The sequence below is a fragment of the Amblyomma maculatum genome, chromosome 9 (assembly GCF_055883805.1).
Source record: "Amblyomma maculatum isolate TAMU_Amacu chromosome 9, ASM5588380v1, whole genome shotgun sequence".
NCBI classification, from domain to species: domain Eukaryota; kingdom Metazoa; phylum Arthropoda; class Arachnida; order Ixodida; family Ixodidae; genus Amblyomma; species Amblyomma maculatum.
In genome coordinates, this window is record NC_139352.1 from 68,540,341 (window position 1) to 68,558,523 (window position 18,183).

The following is an 18,183-nucleotide window of genomic DNA, read 5'->3' on the forward strand; positions in this document are numbered from 1 at the left end:
GAGTGGTTATATTACGTTTCTGTATCTATTGCCCCAAGAACAGCACTATAGGTCAGCGACCAGGTGCTCGAATTCAAGGTAACGCACGTGAAACATGCTTTAGGAGTTTATTTACCTCGAAGGGACAAGGATTAGACGCATGTAGAAAGTCTTGTATCGGCAAAGGGACATCGAAAAGCATTCGCTAGCACAAGTGCTTTTATTTTAATCATGCACAATAACACCTACGAACATCAGATTTCAAGTAGTATACTTTCCGTTGCAGTCTGAGACGCATAAATGATCTTTTTCTATTTTGATAATTATTTAACAGGAGATACGAAATAATGACGTTAATTTTTGTCATCCTATTACAACAACTGCTGCTTATTCAGTTATGTTGAATAAGTGCTATGTTTAACTGCTCGCCCTTTATAAACTTCTATAAAGTGGAAGACGAGCCCTTTGTCCAACAATAAAAGTATGTACTCCACTTGAACTCCTAAAAATATGCATGGAATTATTTATTTCCTGATAACATTTAGTGTTAAAGGTAACCACGTTCCCTTTGCGCCAAATCGGCCTTCCCCCTTGCTGCAAATGTTTGCAGCTGTGCGTCATACGCGTCGTGTCCAGTGCCTACAGTGACAGTGAGGTGAAGCTCGCCCAAGGCACGGTATGGGGAAGCCATCAAGACAACGCCAGTACGGAGTGGAACGTCACTGGGGTATCCTTCCTCGAACACACGGCTCTGAACAGGTACACAAGTTCCGTTACTTTAGCTTGGCATGTAAAGGACATAATAGCATTGGGATTGTAACTGTAAGCATTGGAAGACACAATCCTTTGCTACGGGATCACCGAATTTTGTCAGCAAGGCTTTTCGTGCGGTGTAAAAGTTAAAAAATGAATAAGGTTTCCGTGAAGTAGTAGTAAAGTAGCTTGACGTCCAAAGCCGGACCTCGTTTGCGTCTATACCAATGTGACCATACTCGGAGTTAAATTAAATTTTAACAAAACACAAATTGCGAAATACACGTAGAAAACCTAGCCAGCTTTAAAATGCAAGGTAACAGAGATAATGATAAGATGGGAAGAGAGCAGCGTATATTGATGATATCCTAAGCTATAGCGGTGTTCAAGGAATGAAAGAACATAGGCAGTGCAGGCAATGATGAGAAAAGATAAACGATGACTCCTTAGGGGTATCGGACTGGATTCCGAGTGCGAACATCATATCTCAAGGTGACGGCAAGCTGAGAACTTGAGGCTAGAGAATTTGCGGGGGCAATGTACCCGTAAATAGGGCAGGGCAAGAATAGTACGAGTTCATTGGTGGAGGTCTTTGCCCTGAAGGGAACAGAGCAGGGCTCATCATGATTATATACATATGGTTTGACCCATTGGGGCTCTTGAACGATTACAGGGTGCTCGAAGGACGCCGCGATCTCTAGCTTCTCTGCGGATGCTGTGAGGGAAGATGGAAGGGGGGGGGGGGGGGCGTAAGTGAATTTGTCACTGAATCCGATAAGTTACTTCAGTACTACAGATGTATAGGCTGCTGCAGTATGGAACTTTCATCAACTCTTATTTGTTGCAGTAAAAGCGAACGAAATGAAACTTTTTATGCCTTCATGTGCACAGACCGATTCTTTTACACTTCAGAACAGCGCCAGTTTACCAGTTCAAGAAACGCGTCGATCATTCTCCCGACTGGCCAGGTCCTTCCTGGACATGTCCTTCCGCATGCGGAGGTTCTCCAAGCGTCACCGCCACGTCAGCACCGTGCCCTGGGTGGCCTCGGCGCTAGTTACGCTGGCTGCTTTCTGGATACCCGCACACACTGAGCACAGGATAAGAGTTGCGGACCTGAACCTCCTCTTCGTGACCCTCATGCTGAGCAGAACAGCGCCTCTGCTGGGATCATCTGCGGTGACGCCCAACATACGTAAGACCACATCTGGCTTCAAAAAACGATTAAGAAGCGTGGACGTAATGAGCCACCAGTTTAAGCCTCAGCATTGCGAGGGTCTTGATGCGTAAATGAGCGATGATATATGAATAGGGTTCGCGGTCATGGTCATATGTGAATGACAATTTGGCCACGACTTAATGCTCAATGGGCCACTTTATATGTAATCACTTATATCACAATTGCTTTTAAGCGACCCATCGAGTAAAGAAAGGGCTATGCGGTAAAGTAGCTTGTTACGCGTCAAATGATCGGTCGGCCATAGGGACCAAGGGGTGGTGTTCTGTGTCGTCTGCAATATCGCTATAGCACAGTACTTGTTACAGCGCTTGAGGGCTGTGAAGGACGACACCATGCATCCTAAGCCCTTGATTCCAAAGACTGAGTTATCAGTATGGCGCCTGGTGTTGCAGGTGCACTGCTGGTGTTGCAGGTGCACTGCTGGTGTTGCACGTGCACTGCTGGTTGGTGCTGCACGTGCACTGCTGGTTGCGTGTTTCTTTCGAATAAACAAAGTAAAGAGAGCATCCAGCTACCGGTCACGTGGTGGCGCGCGCCACAGGAGTAATCCTGGGGAGCAGGCGTCGCAGCAGCGCATCGCGCGAGCCAGCTTTCCCCTTCATACCTGTTGGCGGTTTTAGGTGTCCGCTGGATTTTTTTTACCGATGTCCTCCAGCTGGTATTATGATGCTGCAGAAGCTGTCCTCAAACATGAAAATGCATACTAAAATAACTTTTGGCTTTCCTGAAACAACTAGTATAAATTTGTCCGTCTTGATTCCGGAAGGAAGACCTGTATGGTGGACCGTGGATCTTTTTATAGCTGCACGCAGCTGAAAAGCCCGATGAGAACAGAATGACGGCCGAAGAACATGTCAAGACGGTCATTCCCTTCTCTCTGTCTTTTTCAAATATTTCAGTGCTTTTCCTGGGACTCGCTGCCGTCGTGCAAGTGGTCGCTGCGGCCGGACACCTCTTTGCCCTCAACTTTCTGTCTTTCACGGCCAGTGCTGAGGTTCCCGATGCCTTGCGCCATATCTTCAGTAGGACTGCAGCGACTATGCTTTGCCTGAGCGACCGCGAACCGACTGAACCCGCCTTCTCACGACCTGACGATGTACTGCAGCTTTCAGCTTTCGACAACCCCCATGAACGGAGAAGGCACTGGCTGCTATTGGTCCAAGTTACTGACAGACTCCTATTCATGTTGTTTGCATTCATGACTTTCGCCTTCTTGGTGTAATGCACTGATGTCCAACGAGGATGATGCCCAAATAACTAGTCGACGAAAATGTAGTAAGAGACTAGTTTTTATTAAAGCAGTGACGTCACTTAGCTCTGTAGACCGCGTGATGTATCGTTTAAAAGTTGCTTACCCTTCGTGTTTAAACGCAATTTTGTTTTGCGATGTGCAAAAGTGGAAGCGCGATATGGTTAAAAATCAACCTCAGACAGTGACATGGATGTGACAGCCACTGTGTGACATACTTTGCGTACTGCATCTATGAATAAAGAGGCCGATATATGCATTCCATTATTAAGCTATAATGTAAGTACGTTTCAATTGATATACTTAATATGACCGTTATAAAGGATATTCTCCTATGCGATAACGCGAAACCTGCGCGGAAACTTGGTTCTCAGTGGTTTTTGTTGCTGGTATGGAATCCAAAGTGAAGACATCTTTAATCTACGGTGTTTTTGCGTTTTCTTTTGATGTGGCACGAGAGTTTAAACGAGCATGCAGGTAATTAAGTTACCTCACCCAGTAATTTGGAAATATTGAGAAAGACGTTTTGAACATAAATTGTTCACGGATTGCATAGCTTCACGACAACAATCAATACAATCGCAAATCTTCCCTCGTCAAGCTTCTACTTTTCTGCTAATTATATTAAAAAAAACCTGGCCTTGTCGTTTTTTCTTTTTTTTTTAATGAAAGTCTTGACTTTTTGTGCGCGCAGGACAAAATTCAGAAGCACAATATTATTATGGATCGGGAGGGTAAGTCACTTGTATCGATGTATTTACAAAAAGTATCACAAAATATTTGACATTTGCCTCACAACTTTATTTCTAATACAAGGGCGCTGCGCTGTGGTTACCATGGGCTAAGTTTGCTGTTCATGAGTATTTTCAGCAAAGCTTGAGGCCGTGAATTCAAGATTAACTGACAACTGCCAGATTACAGTAAATTTTCCATAATCGTCGGGTGCTATCAAAGCAGAACTGAGATTCCTGTACACGGAGTAGATTACGGTGGTCAACCACGAAGTGACACCGACAGGAGAGCTAAGAGGCGGCTAGCTTCAGCTCGTCTCGTAGTTCATTTTGAATTCTTGTGTGGAGTTACGCAGCAAACGTTGTTATTAAATCGGTAGAAGTTGAATTTCTTATCATTCAAGTCAGAACATTGCATGAAATCAGCTGGTTCAGATTTGACCTTATTGCACAAACCACAGATTGCCAACCCTGTATTTTTTCCGGTGGCTTCCTTTTTTTGTTTGAGTAACAAAAACAGCGTTAAAAGCAAACTATTTTATTCATTTTAGTATACTCTGCGGCGACAATTTGAGATTGACGTTATATCCAACTATAGTCGTCAGATATAGCATCAGCCTGTGTCTATATTAGGCTGAAGAAGATTCCCCGAGATATATATATAGAAAATTGAATTGAAAAATCTTGTTTTCTCTAAACCTGTACCTTACCGAAATCACGAAAAATTTTGACATAAGTCGGCTGTGTATGCCGATTCACCCGACGGACAAAACTGACTGATTCCGAGGATGGAGCACCAAGCCATATGACGTCACTGGAATCGGACGAGGCGTCGGTCGGAGAGAGCGGACGACAGCCCGGAAACTGCCGGAAGTGAGTGCTGAGCCCCACAGCTGCACCAGCAGAAAGAAAACTGGTAGGCGACTGCATTTCAAGCCGACCTCGCCACACTGTTCACTATAGTCGAATACAACCTAAGTTATTGTGTAAAATGTTAGCAGCTCAAGAATGTCGATGCCCCTGGCTTCTTAACTACAGTTAAATTTGAAAAATTGATTCTGTTTATTAGTTAGCGCAGTAATGCACACGCCACATATCATGACCGTAGTTAGCAACAGTTGTTTTTTTTTTTGTCTCCTACTATAGGGTGCCTCGATGACAGTAGAGCCTCGATATGGTCATCGAAGATGAGATAATCAAGGGGCCATGTTGTTAACACTACTAAGGCGGCTAACACTACTAAAGCGCCACCATCCTGTTAAAATGAAATGTATTTCTGCTGGAAAAGCAGCAGACTACCCCCCCCCCCCCCACACACACACACACACACACCTCCCACGCGCGTCTCTCTTTGGCTTGCGAAGGCAGCGGAGCCAGTGACGTCATGTCAAGTGGTGGTAGTCAGCTCACGGTATGACTCACGGAGTTCAGTAATTCCGTCCGTCATGTCACTCAGCCTAATACGGTAATCTGCATCTGTATTGGTCACTTTACTTTTTAACATATGTCCACCACACGAACTATCCGCATTTGCAGTTGTCCGTCCGTATGTACGTACAACTCTCAGCCTGCCCGGTTATCAGTAATCTATAACTGAATTAACCATTGATTCGAAAGAAAGAACGTGATACGACATTCTTCTTTTTGCCTTCACTTGCCCCATCTGTGCTCCGTGCGAGACTTCATGGTACTAGATACTCACGCCTCGCAGCAAACCCGATAGGTGCTCTAGATACGCCCCCTCGTAAGAAGATGGAAGACACCATCCTCGGTTGAAGCAGCGCTGCTCCCTTCATGCTGTCGACGTCCGCTCACTTTCCGGATCAGAGGCAGGAACATGAAGATATACCGACTGCGAAACCACGCCCTCGTATTCTGTCTACTGACCTTCTCTTTGGAGCGAGGTAAGAATGATATTTTCTTTACGTTCCTCTCTCTTCTTTACGCCTTTTAGGGGATCAAAATTTTGCCCCCCCCCCCCCCCCCCCCCCCTAGTTTCGCTTCATACGAAGGCTGTCGCACAAAGCATTTCGACTTTGTATTCGATTGTCATGTTGCACCTAACTAACTGCAGTGTAGATAGTGGCAGTTCTTAAATATCTATCGTGCTATCCTACTTTTTTGTGGATTGAGTGCCTTAACATGGGCTTATTTGGTAGCTTTACAGATCCCATAACAACGTAACATCCAACCGCGCTGCAGGTACAGCTACGACTAAGACTTCGATGGTAGTCTTTGTTTTATCGTGACATCATTCAGTCGCGCATCTTAAAATAACCTCTCTCTGCAGCAAGAGCTTGCGCTGCGTGAATGGGTTCGTTTACTGTTCCCTTGACGCTGACATTCCAACTAACCCACGAAATGTTCTTAAACGGTTCACATCTTCTAGGCGAAAAAAAAGCATAAATTTTTTACTCTTTTGTTTTGGAATAATAGCCCTCTCTGCTTACGCCCTTAAGCAGCGTTGTAACTTGATATTTTATTTCATGGTCTGTGAAATAAAGTCGCCAAACTTCAAGTTGAAGTCGTCAAACTGCTCTCGGAAGCAGGACTTTTACTCGCAAGCGTACGATTGCGTTTTCCAAATATGCCGCCTAATATCTGGGCCCTCATTCCTACGGACGGTCAAAAAGTGCTTTCCATCGCACTGCGTTCAGATCATCACTTTCGCATCGCGTATGGGGAAGGGATCGAATACAGAAAATATCACTGAAAGGGACTTTTTTCCTTCGTTTCCAGCTTTTGGCGACAAGACGGATGAAAGTAAGAAATTGAAAAATGACCTTCTCCACTCCGGCAAGTACCAGAGGACAGTGAGGCCCCTGGGAGAGGTTAACGGGACAACCGTGGTGGCTCTTGAACTCAAACCCGTCAGCATGCCTACACTGGTAAGGAAATTACAGGCCATAAACGCACCTGAGTATATTTGACGTAATTTGGGAATGGCGGTGAATGCAAATGGCTGGTTTTCGTGACCGAAGTACGGGATTTTGGGACGACTTTTAATTGTCAGGCAATTGTTGAATAACATAAGTGCTGCTATACACATCTTGTTGAGAATAACCCTACACTAAGATGCGTGTCAAAAAATAGTTTTTAAAGTTTTTCCTTTGCTCGCTGCGCAGTGTCAAAGCTATAGCAGGAACCGAATGGGTTACAGTTATGAAAGTGAACACCAAGAAACCAGAAGCAACTGTACGAAGTTGTGCGGAAATACTGATATTTGTCGTGAAGTTAGGCAATATGCGAAAACATTACCCAGAGAAAGTCTTTGAAGATATGTCAAAAACTTCTGGTACACACTGCCGTGACACCTTTAAACGGGCACGGGAGCAACTCCTCGGCCACTGGGTTTTTTCCCAATGTAATTGAATTTCCTTCCCTCGCATGATAATGTTGGAGCTTGTTCAACAACAACAACAACAACAAAAAAAAAAGAACATGAGGTCAGAGGTGAAAACTCATAATGGACCGGATGACGCCAAGAATTACATTCTTGATTCCTTCATTTCTTCTATTTTTAGTCGTCTTAATCTTGTGTTGTACCGGGACGCTGGTGGCTGAGAAAAAAAAAGAGAAAAACTTGCCTTGACATTCTGCCATGCATTTCTTTCTTTTTTTTTTTGTTCCTTGCAACTACAATATTTTTCTGTCGATATCACTGCAGTATTCTTGTGGTAACTGCCGCTAGAAGCGACACCTGTCTTTCCTTCAGTAATCTTTTCGGGGCTATTTGGGGCATGAAAAAGCTTTGCCATTTAAGAATATTGAAACACCTCGACGCTTCTTCTTATCATTCATTGTTTGTTCTTTTTAGCTGATAAGAACTTCGCGTTCTTACTAAATGTTTCATTCACGTTTCTACTAAATGTTTCCTCATTGTGATCCTAAAGTGACTACCGTTGGTCTCATAATCTTCGTCAATTAAACAACGCCCGACAAAGTCCCCTCCCATATCTCCGAAGATTATCCTGTTCTATGCAAGGCGCGGCCAACTTACTCCTTGTAACTTCTTATCTCCTTCATCCACCTGACTAACTGCAGCCCCCTGCCTGCCTGTCTCCTTTTGTAATTTATTTATTTATCCTTAACGGTCATCTATCACCTTGTTTTCGCATTCCATTTAATGCACATGCCCACTCCTGCATACCTGCTATATGAATACGATCGATCCAGCCCCTTTTTTTCCTCACTACACGTTGGAATTCTCCCAGGAATTCCATATTGGATTCGGTCCATTGCTCATCACAATGCATGAAATCCTCTTACGTTTTTTTTCTTATTTAGTATATTACGGCGGTTAACGACATAACGATCTGGGGCATCCTAACATTTATTGGAACAAACACCACGTATTGCCTTACTTAGCGATGAAGTTGTCACGATTTGTCTAGTTTCTCGTGAATGACCTGGTTTCTCTTGCAGACTCCAAAGCGTCGTCACCTGTTCATGAACGCCTTTGTATGCCTGGTGAGACAGCGTCACTTTGCTCCCGCACTGTCTGCCCTCCTTTTAAAGCGTGGGTATCGTTGTGAAAAATAACCTCTTCAACTGCATTTCTAAATTTTTCGCCAAGTCATGGATGGACAAGCGGCTGACTTGGGACACTGACAAGTATGGCGAAGTAGATAGCATCTACGTGAACTCAACCGAAATGTGGATTCCTTCCATAATTCATCTGTCACCGTGAGTAAAGCACGCACGTTTCGAGTTTCTAGAACAATGAATTGGCTAAGGCCGGCAAACTGGGCTGTACAAGCTTGAAATGATGCTCAGTTTATGGTATTCTGAAATGTTTTTAGCAAAAACTAGATTTTTTTTTAATATCTGCATACAACATTGTCAGTGAACGATTTGATCTGCTACTGCACCTATTTTCACTTTAATATCAGTGTGCATTATCACAGCTGCATCTAAGTGTTGCTTGCATGAGCGGTGGTGTGATCAGCTTAATAACAAAATTTAGTTCTCTATACACGTTGGGTGATGACTTCAGATATTTCTCACATTCGTTCACGAAGTGCGTCATCAGACATAACAACGCATAGTCACATCAGTCGATACATTTTCTTTAACGAAAAGTATCCTCGATGCTGGTACGCGAGTTGCCAGCAACATCGCTTTCAATGCAAATGTTTCATGGGTCACCTACACATTGAGTCGTGGTCCACAACAATAAGTTTCAGAGGAAATCAAGCAGGTCATTAAAGAATGACGCTAAAGTATCCTACCGGAACCAGAAATGAAAGTAAGATTGCCAGTGGTTAAATATACAGGCACCTTCCGCAAAGGTTTGATGTCCATGTTTTCTTTTTGTCTTCTTCTCCACTTCAGTTCAGTTCACTCTGAGCAACGGACAAAACTAAAGTTCATACAATAAAAGCAACAAACACAACTGAAGCGCGCACACAGAAATAGAGGCTGGCCACTTCCAGTTGCCTGACCAAGAACTAACTATCGAGGCGCGACGCGTTCTTGCGTAACAGTGTCGATTCTTTTTAAGACCGACAGCAGCGCTGAGAGGGGGCGCAAACATTGCAACACGCGCGGTGCTGTGCTTCTCCCCCGTGTCTTCCAGAATCTATTTAAATTTTGGGAAGCCACGGCGCTGGCTAGCTGCCTCTTCAATGACACGATGAGAGATGAGGGTCTGGGCCATGTTGTGGGATACAGGCGACCATGCTTTCTAGCCCATACTGGAACTTGCTCGTGGTTTCTGCCATGGAAGGGCGAGGAGGCGCAGCACCACGAGTCAAAGCACACATTCGTCCAGGATGGCTGGTCAGGTCTTCATGAGATTTCTATCTGAGCCATGTTCTTCGATGGGAGCGCCGAAAGGGTTGAAAATGGCACCGTGGCATTAGACTGCTTATCCATATCACATGGCAATGGTCGCAACTTAGTACTTGCCTTGTCAATTGCAGAAACTTTTAAGCTCATAGGAACTCATTATCATCATCCTCGTTAGATACTATATCCCTAAAGACCAAAAATCAATTAAGGTGAATCGTACAAGACACACAAAAGAAGCCCAACGTCGCACATATGTTACCACGTTATTATATCAAACCTGTCAAAATCCCGACATCTAAAAACACTCAACGAGGTTGCCAACCGCAGTAAATAAATCAGTGGCAACAGAATGTATAAACCTTCGAAATGATAGTTTTTATAAACATACTGGCTACTGCCGAACAAGGCGTTCCTGGATTTTGATGGTAACAATAAGTCTGAGTTTGTTCCATTGTCGAATAGATAAAAACTGAGGGAGGGAGGGGGGGGGGGGGATAAACAAACACGGAAGATGTACACGCGAATGGCAGAAATACTTTACAGAAGCCCCTGGTTAATATAGAATTATTCGTATCAATACAAAAAATCGATGCTTTTTGGGAGCTATATAATACGATGTTTTTCGAAACAAATGTGAAACTTTGCCCTACCTCGGTGGTACAGTGGTTAGGGCGCTCAACTGCAGTGCCCAAGGAAGCGGAATAGAATCCTCACCGCTGCGGCCGCTTTTCGATAGAGGCGAAAAGCAAGGCGTTCTCGTACTGAGCAATGTCAATGCATGTAAACAAACGTTAAAGAACCTCTAGTGGTCGAAATTTCCAGAGCCCTCCACAACGGTGTCTCTCATAGCCTGAGCTGGTTTTAGACGTTAAACCTCATAAACCTAACCAAACCAGATATGGAAATTTGAACATTACGTTTCCCGGTAAGGTCAGAAAGGGATAGGTGCACTTCACGTTTTGGTTGTAGCTGCGTAGGATGTACAGGGCTTGTTCATTGTGTAGTTACTTGAAGCGATAAGTTAGAGTTTGAAAGCAAACGTTCCAAGGTGCAGTAAAAACAGCTTTGCTTGACCCCTGAATTGCTCGTGCTACCTTTCGTGATCGGTAGCCAAAAGGTTTGGTTCGGTTTATAGTTTTAACGTGCCTAAGCGACTTCGGCTATGAGATACGCCGTAGCAGAACGCTCCGGAAATTTCGATTACCTGGGGTTCTTTAACGTGCACTGACATCGCACAGCACACGGGCGCCTTGCTTTTTGCCGGGATTCGCATTCTTGGGCACAGTAGTCGAGCGCCCTAACCTATACGCCACTATGGCGGGTCACAGCCGAATAGGCATAGCCAAGTAAATGTGAGCTCTGTTTATTATGTCTCCGGCTATTTGTATTGACCAGTTTAAACTGTAAAGGGACAGAAAAAAACAGTGAGGAGCCGCCCTCCTGACGATGTGCTGGTTGTCATGATTATTCAGCCCAGAGGCAAGCGTGCATACTTGTGGCCTGTCTATCACCGTGCTTTTGTGTCTGCAGCGAAAAATGCGTCATCAGCATCTACACAGCAATAAAAATGTCTTGAAGAATGGATGACGCCATCAAGCGACCCCATGACGCACACATCAAGCTGAAGGATCCACCATGCATCATTGTAATGCATGCAGACCTATCCACGACTGTACTCCCCTCCCCTCATCACACACACACGCGCACACACACACACACACACACACACACACACACACACACACACACACACACACACACACACACACACACACACACACACACACACACACACACACACACACACACACACACACACACACACACACACACACACACACACACACACACACACACACACACACACACACACACACACACACACACACACACACACACACACACACACACACACACACACACACACACACACACACAGAATGCAGTAACAGCGATTATTACATAAGTACCTGTCGAAAACCTCCTCAGAGAATATTTCATCTACGGAACCATAATGTTTGTTTGTTTTTAATTCAGTCTTGGAAACAGTTGTAAGTGCCTCTGGCAAATTTGCCTCTACCTCTGCCATTTGTTTTTCGTGAAAGAAAATTGCGCGGACACCGATCTAGCTGAGTGACGCCGGTCATGATGCTTTAAATGTATAACTGAAACCTCGATTGTACTTGTTTCATTTCAGATTGGACGTCCGTGGACCTAGAGACGCCTTGGCTTTGCTTTCGAGCACAGGAGAGGTACGCTGGTGCCCTCTATATTCTATGGGAGCACTATGCGAGGTAAGTAGCTCCGTGTCGCGTTTGGTCCCTGGCCGGACGCCGAGCGCGGCCATGTAGCGTTTGGTTCCTTACCGGACGCCGAGCGCGGCCGGGCAGCGGGCAGGAAGGAACTGAGACTGGCCCCGATCCCGGCACGATAACAACAACCCTTTATTTCACGCAAACAGCATCTTTTTAAGCAAGCACACATGTGACCAGTGACGTCACGGACAGACAATGTTTCAGACGCGGCACAGGCGCTATCAGCACACTCCGGTCGACGATACAATTAAGTCGGAGGAAGTCTGCAGGAGCCTTACCCAATATACGGGAAACTTACACGAATTGTAAAGCGCAGCTAAACAAACAGCACATAGAGATGTTGTGTCCTTCTCTGACGATATGTAATCAGTGTAGCTACATTGCGATATAATATGTACGTGATAATCTTATATATGCCGTTATTTCGAGTAAATATTTGTCCATACCTGCAAGCCTACGGTATGTTTTGAATACCCAGCCTATGGTAGAGATGGAGGCAAGCATTGATCCCACCTGGCGGGGTCTCCGGATGGTGCGAAACTCTTGGCCGCTTTCTATTTTGTGCGCGCTTTCAAATTAGGGAAGCCTAGGTCCTCTAATGCGCCGAAACTGATGGCGGGCCATGCAGCTGATGTAGCGAGATGCGTGCACTTCAGGATGGTCCAGCATGCCAGCATGTTTCTTTCGATTTGGCTCCGTTTTTTACGTCAACTCCACCAAACAGGTCGTGCCATTACTTGCATCATTTACGGAGGGAAAAACGGAATAGCGATGGTGGAAAAAAATATTATGAAATTTTTATACATTGACATAGAAGTTAAGACGGTTAGATGGCATTCTCGAGGCATTGCAGATGAAGCTGTGTGATGTTAAGAAGATAGTGAGAGACCGGAAAGCGTGGCGTGACATGGTCCATAGGGTCACGAAGAGTCGGACACGACTGAACGCCTGAACTGAACTGAACTGATTCCGCAATAAATTGTGGGACATGGCTTGTTGTGAATTTACTGTTAGACACAAATCGAAGAGCGAACTCAAGCTTGAGTGAAGACAAAGGCGAACACTAAGTCATACAAGCATAGCTTATGTCGGTCTTCACACGTCGTTGCCAAATTTTCCCAATTTTTTTCCAATGAACCTGTATTGCGACCCGTCGCCGAGAACACATCCTAGCAGTAGTACAGATTGTTTGCTGCCTTGTGACTAATCTCGCCGATTGCAATGTTTTGTCATATTACTGACAATCATCATCGCCTGCGTCATATATCAAAGCGAAAGCCTTTCTTGGCCGACGGGCGGTGTCTACAGAATTGTTCGTACGGGCTGGCACTAAAGAAAAACTGCTGTGGGATAGTGGTTCAAGGAATTGAACCATTATACCTCCCCTCCGATTTCTAACCGAGTGCGCAAGCCACTACTTCACGCCGGGCTCGCGATACACAGATCTCAGTTCTTGTCTAGCGTGAGGAGGATAATAGCGATGACAATGACGCAGCTAGTGAAAACAGTCCTCTAAATGGGCTTTTGCTATTTCCGCTCTAAAGCAGAGTCCTGATTTTTTTTATTCTTGAATGCCCATGAGCATTATATCAGGGGAGTGATATAAAACATATCAAATAACGCGCAAAGATCACTTAACTCCCCACAGTTTTTACCTTGCCAGCATAACCAATATAAAGATAATAGTAATATTTATGATGTTAATAATCAATGCTTCTCAAGCAAAGTGATTCGAACTGGGAAGTGAACAACACTGGAGAATGCGATTCCCGAATGACCCAAACGCATCCGTTCCATTTGTCATTTATCTTCTCAGGAAAGGATGCTGCTGGAGATCGCGCACTTTTTAACGTCTATCTGCCTTTTAGTGCATTGCATTTTAATTTTCATATCTTACCAAAATATAGATATCTGAGCCATGAAACCTACAGTCAACTTCAGTTAAATCATCGGCGTTCCTCTCTTACCTCCACCCTTCCACTCGTTTCATCAGACGGACATGAGCGACTTCCCGTTCGACCGCCATGCGTGCAAAATCGTCTTCACCAACGCTATGTCCCAGGAGAAAGACATCAACCTCACGCTGGCGGGACAGCCAGAGCTTCTAGAACAGCAGCGCTCTGAATTCCGAGTTATATCCATGGAGGCGACAAGGTATGCCCAAGATAAAATCCTTCTTCGCCTTGCCCTTGGTGAAATAAGTTACGGGCCGACTTTGTGCCACGCTTCACCAGCACTAACAGTGCACCTGTCTTCCAGGCTCTAGCGGACCATGCTTTTTAGGTCTAACATGCATCTGGGCTTGGCCACCATGGCTCGGACGCGTCTTGGCATATTTGTTCTTGTGGGGAGGTGATAACTGGTGTGATGAGCGTACGCATCATCGTGTAACATTAACTCCGCAAGAAATCTTGCGCACAGATATTGTAATGAATGTATTAATATACCTCATAGAAGTGTCGATATTGCAGTCATAGGTCCGGAAGAGCGTGCCCTGTTCGGCGAGCAGCGCATGGTGTTTCTTTGTTTACAACTGAAAATTGAACAACTTTAGGATGACAGTAATCAACTTATGTTAAGAAAAAGCCACCACTGAGAACAAATCTTACTAATTTCTTTTGTTCAGAGCTGCGAAAGTGAATAGTTGTGGCAAAGCTGACCGCCCCCCCCCTCTCCCCCCTCCCTCAGAACAATGTCCGCAGGCTTTGCCAGTCCACTTTGACTAACAAAAAGTTTGACTGTTGAGAGGCCTTAAGATGAACCTCGACAAGATCTTTTCGAAAACTTGTCGGAAGTCTTGCTGAGTGCGTCCAAAAGAATGGTATGCTTATAGAGACACGCACTGCTTCTACAGAAACGCATGCCATACTTTTTAAATTTTGAACTTCGTGCGCGTTTTACGTTAAGCTCTCTGGTCATACAACTTTTCTTGTGCAAACCGAACCGCAGGAACACCCTGACGTTCGATACGGGTATGTACGCCTACCCACAAATAATCTTCCGAGTCCTCCTGGAAAGGCGAACCTCTCTGCATCTGTTCACCGTACTGCTGCCAACTGTCGCCGTGGTACTGCTCTCGCTCCTAACCTTCTGGCTTCCTCCTGAATCGCCTCGCAAGCTTACCCTGATCGGAGCAGCCATGGTCACATCCCTGCTTTTACTATACCGGGCAGAAGACATCGTCTCCGGATCGAGTAGTGTGCCCAGGATAGGTCAGTAAAAGCCAATTAGGTGATCCGAAAACATTTTCCAAAGAATAACAGTTGGTAAGGATAGTTAATCATTGTTACGGTTAGCCCCATTCAGATTGTTGGTTTTAACCGCTTTGGTTCTCTCTGTTTGCTCATCACATCCTGCACAATATTATACCATTTTAAGGATTTTTTTTTTTGTAAACTGAGACACATTCGCCTAAGCAGGAAATGAGTCAAACGTATTGTTTACCCGCAGCAAATGAAGCGTATTGCAAGCTGCTATGTAATATGCTCTAAAATAGTAGTTATTTTGGCGCATTTCGTTCTGACAGCTTTTCCTAGGAAAACAAAGGATGGGTACGCCTACATAACTACCAAGCAAACATATACGGACTATATGTTTTCTGCATATAGGTCTTTTTGAAAATAAAATGCTTCATATATACATACATAGCATCCAATTATATCAGTTTTAGTTCAGAGGCAACTGTCAAATATAGTGGGGTACTCATGAACATAGCATGCCCAGAAAGTTTAGCCAAAAGGTTTTTTAAACGGGAATGTAGTTATGAACGCAATTTTTCTCATAGGTGACATAGCATAAATTTGGACCATAACAATACGTGCAGATAACCCCTTGAAAGGTTCCCATGCTCTTTGCTAGTAACGCTTTAGCTGCCATAAAAGAAAGCTTGTCATTGAGTTTCTGTGGAAGCTATACGGCTCAGTACTTACAAAAGAGAAGTTTTAAAGGAAAGGCTTTGCTGCGTATCGAATAATTGGGCTAATTAATAAAATTGAAATTGGTATTCATGAAAGCTTTAGCCTTGAAATCGAAAGGTCCTGCTTTTGAACCCTATCTTGCGTTCTTACCGAATGGTTTGAGACTGCACCAAAGGTATGTTTTTTGACAATAATTATTAGACGACTGTCAATAATTACAAGATTATATGAACATCTTGATAAGTATGCTATGTCTTTCGGATGCATTACAGACGTTTGCTCAAATTGACAACTGTTAACAATTACAAGATGATATGAACATCTTGATAAGTATGCTATGTCTTTCGGGTGCATAACAGACGTTTGCTCTCAAGAATTGTCGGGCACTCCCACCGGGTAGGTAGAACTTTAGCACAATGCATTGGAGTCAGTTTATATAAACAACAAAAATTCGAGCGTCCGGAGCACAAACCTGTGGATGATTTATTAATTCACATGTGGCGTCCTACGATGCGTGAAAACAGAGATAACCAACTTCTCGCAAAAAAAAAAAAACTAAACAAAATGCGGTTATTTATGATTTCCTATCCGTAATGTTTGTGAGCTGGGGAGGGTTGTCATGTATTACAAGGTACTACATTAGAAGACGTGTGTCAAGTATAACTAGAAGCACAAAAGCCTGTAAAAAAAAAGAAATGTGACAGATACTTAAGCTCCGTATTTAAGGATACGATGCGAAACAGTTAACGGGCTCCTATATGCTGTTCCTTGCTGGCACAGTATTGTATGCTATAACCGTTCATGTAGTCAACATCTTGACGCTGGCTGATGCGAAACCTGAACCAAATGACGATGTTGATAATGCTATTTTTACGACCAATTACAGTGTCGCGTTCAAATTTATGTGGTGAATGAATCCTTTACATCTTTTTTTTTTATGTTAAAACCGCGGAAACCAAGAGGTGGACCGGGAAAGCACACGCAGCAAGCCTTCACTTTTAACAGCCTGTCTAGATTGTTTAAAGTTGGCACTTGTTTGCTCACTTTCACCGTCCCCGCCTTGTGTTACTACGCGGTTAAGCTCATGGTGCTAAGCACTCTAATCCAGAGCTCCTGTCCCCGGGTCCTTCTCTCCCATTTCCGTGCGCAGTCAAGGTGCTGGGAGGAGCGGTCCTACTGAACTCCTTGATCGCGGCTACCACAGTCCTTAGCATCAACATGGCCAAAAGACCGCCGTCGTTCACCCTTCCCGTGGTACTCGTGAGGTGTTCGGAGTTCCTGGCCTTCCGGCTGCCCTGCCCATGTCCCGGTGGCCAGTCGGGGGTAGAGGACGACGGCGGCACACAAAACAAGTCGTTTAGCAACGCAGTGGCCCGGGAGTGGTACACAGCTGCTCGTGCCCTGGACAGAGTCCTTGGTCTCATTTTTTCGGCCGCTTTCGTTGCCCTCTGCTTATAACCACGGACGCATATAATCCTGGCCATTTGCTTATCCTCTACTGCGGTTGGGGTCTTTGGGATCCCGCGCAGATATTCCCATAGGCGCAACGCCGGTTGTATTTCAGCGTGAGATGATGCACCTTGTGTTGTGAAATATATGATGTCCGAAATTCACTGATATTTCTTTTTGGCATATTCAATAGGTTTCTTTGGGTCAAGAGATCATCATGAGATATTCATACTCACAGCCCTCATATTAGCCTTCGAATAACCGCATCAAGTGTGCCTTGGTGTCGGGGCTTTTCACTTTGAAAGCAACGGCATCACGGATAGCAACGGAAGACCGAATTGATGACGATATATAGAGCTAGACCATGGCTTCATACACACCGGTGAAATCCTTGACATAGTTGGAAGGATATAGCAGACACAGGCACCCTACAGGGTTCGTGCACGTACGGTCTTAATCTTTTTTATTGCGAAAGCAATACTACTCGCACTTTCAAGCCGTCAGTGGGGTCCCGGCGGTAACCACGTTTGACCTTTGACCTTTAGACGACCCCCGTAGACGACCCCAAGCTAGCAGGAGCTGCCAACTTGGGTCTCCCGTTTCACATTTGACGGTTATGTCAGAATCAGCCTACCAGGACCCTGGAATTCACGTTATTCTTAGAGCCCAATAAGGCACTTTCATACGGCTTGGTTAAAGTGGGGCTTTATATGTTGGTTGGCAGGAGCTGCCAGCTTGGGTTTCTCGTTTCACATGG

At 44.7% G+C, this 18,183-nt stretch overlaps 1 protein-coding gene across 1 annotated transcript; it reads left to right on the top strand.

Annotated features, from left to right (window-relative positions):
* Window positions 1–1,713: 1,713 nt before the first annotated feature.
* On the top strand, window positions 1,714–17,685 carry LOC146179316 (neuronal acetylcholine receptor subunit alpha-10-like). The gene is made up of 9 exons (XM_084580173.1): window positions 1,714–1,927; window positions 2,785–2,994; window positions 6,692–6,840; window positions 8,378–8,422; window positions 8,529–8,638; window positions 11,943–12,039; window positions 14,054–14,214; window positions 15,010–15,272; window positions 17,128–17,685. Exons 1-9 carry the CDS (start codon window positions 1,714–1,716, stop codon window positions 17,433–17,435), a joined length of 1,557 nt encoding a protein of 518 aa, XP_084436299.1. The 3' UTR covers window positions 17,436–17,685.
* Window positions 17,686–18,183: the final 498 nt, after the last annotated feature.

Bases quoted from the DNA above. Each gene is read 5' to 3' on its own strand.
- LOC146179316 (XM_084580173.1), top strand. From the start codon at position 1,714: ATGTCCTTCCGCATGCGGAGGTTCTCCAAGCGTCACCGCCACGTCAGC. The intron at 6,841-8,377 runs GTAAGGAAATTA...TTTCTCTTGCAG, and splicing joins CCGTCAGCATGCCTACACTG to ACTCCAAAGCGTCGTCACCT. The intron at 8,423-8,528 runs GTGAGACAGCGT...TTTTTCGCCAAG, and splicing joins TGAACGCCTTTGTATGCCTG to TCATGGATGGACAAGCGGCT.